This window comes from Malurus melanocephalus, unplaced genomic scaffold, assembly GCF_030028575.1.
Source record: "Malurus melanocephalus ecotype Western Australia unplaced genomic scaffold, MMel_1.1 scaffold_185, whole genome shotgun sequence".
Taxonomy (NCBI): Eukaryota; Metazoa; Chordata; class Aves; order Passeriformes; family Maluridae; genus Malurus; species Malurus melanocephalus.
The window spans coordinates 576145-583189 of record NW_026623417.1 but is presented as its reverse complement, the minus strand read 5'-3'; the positions used below and the strand labels follow the sequence as shown (position 1 = coordinate 583189).

Below are 7045 nucleotides of genomic sequence, written 5' to 3'. Positions count from 1 at the left end.
GCATTTAATAACTTAGAGCTTGATGTGTCATTTGCTGTGGGTCATTTTAGAGTGAATATCTGATGTTTGGCTGGTACCTGTGAATGGGATGTACTGAGTCAAGTAGGATTTGATGCAATTTCTTCCTTAATGCTGTTGGACTTTGGGATTCTGAGTAGAGAAACCTCAGCTCCTCGTTATTGAGGAGGCTTTTATAGCATTCCACTCTTACCAAACAACAGCATTAAGTGTAGATAATGGCTACTATGTTTTACAGCACCAAACTTTAGGAAAATAACTCTTAGACCTTTRGGACTTTGTAAAAATACTGTTCATGAACTTCTTATGGTCAGCTACATAAATTAAATTAGCATCACCTTTGACCAGGTTAAATCCTACGCGTCTCTGAGAAGCAAGTCACACATACTAACTAGAAAACTCTCCTTTTACATTTGTAAAATGGGAATATATATATTGTGTTGCAAATCTATTGTCCAAAGTCTGATTTAATCATCATTACAGCCACTGACAATGATGTGTGCACACCTGTGAAACGAAACTAGCCTTCTCATATTGAGTATTTCTGTCAAGAATGGCATGAGAAATGGAGTGTGTGAGTGTGCTGAATAAAATGCTTTATGAAGCTGATATCTCTAAATAATTGAGAAGTTAAGMAAATGTTCCAATGTTCCAATTTTAGAGATAATTAAGAATTTGTTTGTATTCAGTATTTTTACACACTTGTCTTCCAGCTACCCTGATCAATTATGCATTGCTCTTAAGAAAAAAATAGAAAAAAATTTCCTTAATGTGCACATAGATTGTGTCTAATTGTCTTTTATTTTGCTGTGTTTGAAAATGTGGATATTTTCACTTAAAATCCAGTTCTTATTGTGCTTTATTTTATTTAAGCCATTATAAAGAAAGAAAAAAAAAATATTTCAGTAGAAAAAGAAATGCTTTCTTAAAAACATTAAAACAYTAATTAGCTTAAGGACAGAAACATTGAAATTAAAAACAAGAAACATGAGGTTATMATTTAAATTATTTCCATAGATCCCAGGTATATATCAGTCATTCTGAGTTCCAACTCTTTAGTGCATTTTTTTCTGTATGAGAAAATAATCATCTACTACATTCCAGTCAATGTAGAAAATTCCATTTCTAATATTTGTAATGAAGAAACAAAATTTCTGTCATGCTTTCASAACAAGTAAACTCAGATTTCTAAATTTGTAGTTTTGAAGAAATAATTGCTGAGGGTTGGACATTAAATGAGGTCCCTGCTGGGATAGGGAAATGCTTGTCATGCTGTATCAATAAATTGCTTCCTATTGTTCAGATAATTTTAAAGTAAGTGAAATTTAGTAAAACAGTGGGTTCAAATATTTTTAATTGCATTGCCATTCAAATGTAATCCTGGTGAAATGTAGTTGACTATAGGTTTGCTTTATCAGAATGTTTTTCAGCCGATGGGGACATTTTTGGGGGGTGGCAAACCCAATTAGCTTTTGCAATTAATTAATTATACTTGTAATTCTGTGTTAGCAGTAAATTTCAGGAAGAAATCTCTCCTTTRCCATGGAGTTACTTTAATATGCATCAATATGCTTTTTGAAATGCTTTTTTGACTCACCTTTTCTTGTGTCATTATACCTCTTTATCCTATTTTGCTTCTGTCTGTGCACAGCGTTAGATTTATAAATAGCTTGTAGCACTTCTGTCTCAACTTTATACCACACAATGTCCTCAATCTATGAATTATAATTGCTGTGTTTGAGTATTTGATTTTTTGGATAAATGAGATCCTGCRGTTCAAATAATTATAGTATGTGCTAACACCTTGAATTCTTTCATTTGAAAAGTTTTTTACAAATTCCAAACATGTAAGTAAATATTTTCTCCTTGTCTCTTTTACTTCTTCAGAATTTATAGAAAATTTCAGTACCTTTTAAATCCTCGTCAAGTTTATAGTCTTTCTGGAAATGGACCAATGCCAGGGTAAGTCTACAGTTAATATTATTACCCAGAAGTCATTTAATAAAATGCTACATAATCAAATGAGCAGACTGAAGTACATATAGCATGTTTGGAATGTATCAACACTCGTTCTCTGAATGGCTGCAGAAAYGTATAGGTATTATTTGTTTACATGTGCAAATAAAGCTATGTCTCATGTTTTACTGAAAACCATGCCTTATTCTATAAGTACTCTGGGATAAATTTAATTCTGTTTGCAGCTTTAACTGCCGTATCAGAAACCCCGAGGTTTGCTTTTCTTGGGGATTTTTCTTGGGGGTTACAGATATCAGCAGCTTCAAAGACTGACCTGCAAGACATCCATTCCTTGTACATAAGCACGTATGTGCACATGCACATGTATTTATAAGGTATATACGTGGTATGCATATGTATATATTCTTGTATGTGTCAGATATGGATTGTTATGATATTATGTCAGATTATGATGACTGCACACTCCTTATCAGTTACATAATCTTGAAAATGTAGTGGTTGGAAAATGACTGGCCAGACTATGCTGGCAGTGAYTTTTTATGTAGACTGAAATGTTCTCTGAACCAGCTACAGTCCCTTGCTTAGTGTGTTTCCTCCATGATTCGTGTTAATTTGCAGTTCTGTGAAGAAGGGAGAATTAGTGTGTCAAATATCAACTTTTCCCACCTGATACTCTCTCCTTTTTAAGTAGTGCTTACTCTCTCCTTTTTAAGAGTGCTTTGGTAGAAGAAAATAAGACAGAGCAGCCCTGAATATCTGCTCTGTATTTTATTTTGTATGTACTGGTGATATTTACTTATGTCACTGATACATTAAATTTTATATTAGGAAAAAGATCTGCAGAAGGATATTAGGAAATATATGTTCACTGACATTAAGTTTATAGTGTTGTTTGAGTACTTTTTCTTTAATCTTTCCAGTTTTTATTTATTAAGATTTTTTTTCTTTGAAGTTGGAGGAAAAGAAGATGAAGGTGGAAACTTACGTGATTTGTGCTTTGCAAAGTTATATTTCAGTTTTCACATTTATATTACTGGAAAGAGTATAACTGTTTCTGCCTGTACTTCTGTGACTGTGCTCTATCAGCTATTTATTGTATTAGACTTGAGATGTATGTAACAGTGATGAAAGTGAAAAGTGTATTGGGCTCAGTCTTTCAGAAGTTGACACATCGTGCACTGCAGCGTGGCTGACATTAACCTGCTGAATGGTGCAAAAACAGCTCAAAAATTGAGATAATGGCATGCATGATTTCTTCATGACTGTAAATGTCTTGTGCCTGAATTCTGGTGCTGTTTTTATTACTCGAGTGATATTTGTTGATTTTTTTTGTAGTCTTAACACATACAGAAAATTTAAGTACTCAGTTCAGAGCACAGGTAGACTAGAAGAATTAACTGAGACAAAACTAGTAACTAATACTATTTATATACTGTGTAAACAGAAATGCCATGGTAGAGAATGAGATAAATATTTTTAAAACAACTTAAATGCTTTTATTCAAAGTAATCTTATTTCACAGAACTTACAAAATCTGGCTGCATTTCTATCCATTAGTGACTCCGTTGCGATGTGAAGGAAAATGCATTTTAAGGCAGAGACACAAGAGGGCAGTGTTAAGTTCAAGCTGAAACCGTGCACTGAAGCAATTTAAACATCGTCTTTTGAACCAGGACAGTGTTTTTTAKAAAATGTTTTCAATTTCTCTTTCTTTTAGGAATCGAAGTAGTTTTAGTTCAGAGTCCCTTTGAAGAAACTTCTAATTAATTTTCAAACAGGCACCGCTTGTTTTGGTATATTTTTTTATTCATTTCACAGAAATGAGTAATCCTAAATTTCCAGTTTATCTCCTGCCATCACTTCTTGCCCCTGGCAATACTTTGTAGGCTGCATATAATTTTTCCCTTAAGTGAGAAGTTGAATAAACTCTGGCGTTTCACTTACGTTCTTGTTTCATTTTCTGCGAGGGCTGAATTGCCTAATAAAACCTGCCCATCCATCCATCTGTCCACTCATTCATCCATATCTATAATGCCAGTTATACTGGATTGTCAATCAAAATGTTATGTTTAGTTAATGTTGTCATATGTGAAATTTAGATTAAAATGGAACAGATTTGGGTACTGTTCAGCACAGAGAAAAGCAAAAGTGTGTTCTTCATACCAGTAAGTTAATTACTAGAGAGGAATAAATATAATGTATATTTATTTTAAAGCATTAATGATTATTGTAGTACATTTTAGTTGAGCCTATTTTGAGACTTGTTTMTTTCAAATACTATTTTCAGGCATGTTTACTCAGCCTAGAGAATGTTTACAGTATTAGCTAAGAATTTGCAATTTTTTGATAGGGCCAACCTGTCTGCTTTAACCCATAGTTTTATGGTTTTCATTTTTGATGGAATTTTTCTCGTGGGCTGCTGTCATCAAGCAAGAAGATAACATTCACAAGTTTTCTGATTTGAGTTCCAAACATCTGTGGCTGACATGAATTGGTATTTCCAATTCATTTTTTGTCAACAATCTAAGTATGCCTTCTTCAAATAGCAGAGAGAAAGACAAGAGAAYTTGGAGACTTATAAAATCGTAAATCTTGGGGGGACTGTGAAACTGCAAGTTTGGGGATTTTTAAATGGTCATCAGCTCAATTGCTATGTCTGTTGTTCTTCCTCTTCAGAGGGATAACCATGTTCTTGCAGAAGAATGTGTTGCAATAAAGGGCTCCAAAATAACAGCAACAAAAAAAAAAAAAAAAAAAAAAAAAAAAAAAAAAAATACACCCCCTAAAACCCACAAAAAAAGCCCCATGTTTCCTGGTACCATTTATTGTATACTTTTTTTCTATAACTATGCTGGCATATAGCAGATCAACAGAAAAATATTTTGACAATGAGTTTTAGTATCACTATCTGAAAGTGCAATTGCTGAAGTTGATGTGTTGCCTACTTTCGTAATAGATGGGATGTTACGTGGAGAAGAGCAGCAATGAYGTTTCTTGTAGCTCCTTTGCCCTCCTCATTTAGGGGTTTTGGAGAAGTTTATTTCTAGACATGTGATGTGCACAGTCTRTATCAAAATATGATGCAAATAACCCTGATGGCAGTGAGTCTTGCACTGATTCCTTCCCAGCAGTGGAGACTGCGAGAGCTGCTGCGAGGGCTGAAAATCAGGAAGCTCTGAGCCAAGGGGCAACAGTGCCCTTTAAAYATGGGTGTAATAATTAATGCTTTAGACATCCTTTAATTGACAGTAGAGGGATAAGAGTGAGCTGGAAAAACCCTGCAAGCTCTGCAGMTGAGCACAGGCATAAAAGGTACTGCACAGAGTGCCACAGTTAACACGGTGACGTGCAAATTGCTGGGCTGATGCATTGTGTAATTTGTGCCTAGCACCTGTGCTTTTAGCCATGAAGAGAGTTTCCCTGTTTGGTTGTTATATCTCTATAGGAGTCTTCTACTTCTGACAACAACWGTTATTGTGGATTTAATGATCTTGAAGAATCTGAAATTCAGTTATTGTTCACCTCTCAGAGAGGTAAATAATAGCAGGAAGAATAGCAGTCGAGCCACAGAGCTGCAGGACTGCAAAGAGGTCACYGTTTCACAAAGGCTTTGTCCCTCTGAAAAGGCCTCTATTCCCTAAAGTTCTGTTATTTAAARTGTCTAATTTATGTCATTTTTATACTCTATAATAGAAATTATATCCACAAAAATTGTATTTCTTTGTAACTTCCATAAGCATTTMATTTGGAGAGCATCTATTTTTTAAATTCTGTCTGTAAGTTTGCCTCAATAGGCCTTTCTAAATCTTAAATTCTGCCCACTTAGAAGATGCCCAAGACAGCAAAACTGAATCCCTGCAACTTATGCTGTAATTTAGTTGGGAATCCACAGCACCTGGGCCTTTTTACCTTCACAAAGCAACAGGCCTGTTTTGAAAATTACACTTTTTTCCTTAATTATTTTAATTGATTGCTAGGCATTTCTTTGCTGTTGGACACTTGGAATACCCAGAGTATTCTGTGAATATATATAAACCAAGAATATTTTTAGAAGATAATAAYTGCATAGTTATTTTCTTCTGAACAAAATATTGAATTTGGTCCATATTTCCTTGGAATAATTACATTTTTGCCAAAGAATGGCAAAACTGGCAATGGAAGGTTGCTTGTACTCGATTGATAAAAATTATTTTTGTACACCACAAATCAGTAATACTAAGAATTCACCAAGTCTTCACGTATGAGACTTTAATCCTGAGTTTAGAAATGTATTTTAAGCAGCTGTTTAACAACATTTCTGCTTCCATGACATCTGTAGTGTTGGCACCTGATACCTGGCCTGATACCCACTAGTGGATTATTCTTTGCTTGGGCTGTAGACAGTCTTCAGTTTTGCTTCCACTGTAGTGAAGAATGCTGAATGGTTTCATGCATTGCTGTTTTTATGCCACCTGATGTGGCTGAGAACCTGAAATTCTGCATAGTGCACTGCTTTTGGGTATAAGAGAAAAGGTCATGGGCAGGTAACAAAATGGAAAACACTGCAATTTATGTTTTTATTACTGTGAGTAAAACTTCAGTTTTGCTCTAATAAACTAAATAAATCTATTTATGAATAAAATACCAATGCTAGAGGATGTAACTATTTGATTTTGAATCATGCAGTTAATTGATTTATGTACAGGTAGCACACACATACACATTCTTCAGAACTGTTTAAGGAAATACTTAAATATTTCTTTAATTAATTTAATTAAYTTAATTTATTAGAGCTGATTATGAAAAACTGAATTAGACTRGTATAGGTAGCTGAAACTGTTGCCCTCTTGCAGGTGGAAATTATTGATTTATCAGCAGAAACTCAATAATTGCCTTTGAATCCTTGTTTCTGGCAAAATAAAAATAGGCTGGTGTAAATCACTTWCAGTGTTTCAAACTTTTTCAAGAAGATAGGAATAAATTTTCTGTTCTGGTCTTTCAACTTAGGCTGACATTGCACAAAATCTTTACAATTACTTCCCTTTTTTTAGTTTAATTTTTAAACCTCTTT

At 34.1% G+C, this 7045-nt stretch overlaps 1 protein-coding gene across 1 annotated transcript in view; it reads left to right on the top strand.

Annotated features, from left to right (window-relative positions):
• Positions 1-7045, top strand: part of DGKB (diacylglycerol kinase beta) — a 327720-nt gene that overhangs the window by 126306 nt on the left and 194369 nt on the right. The window contains exon 16 of the mRNA XM_057373108.1: positions 1906-1980. Coding sequence (XP_057229091.1) covers positions 1906-1980 — 75 coding nt within the window. The remainder of the gene's footprint in view (positions 1-1905; positions 1981-7045) is intronic.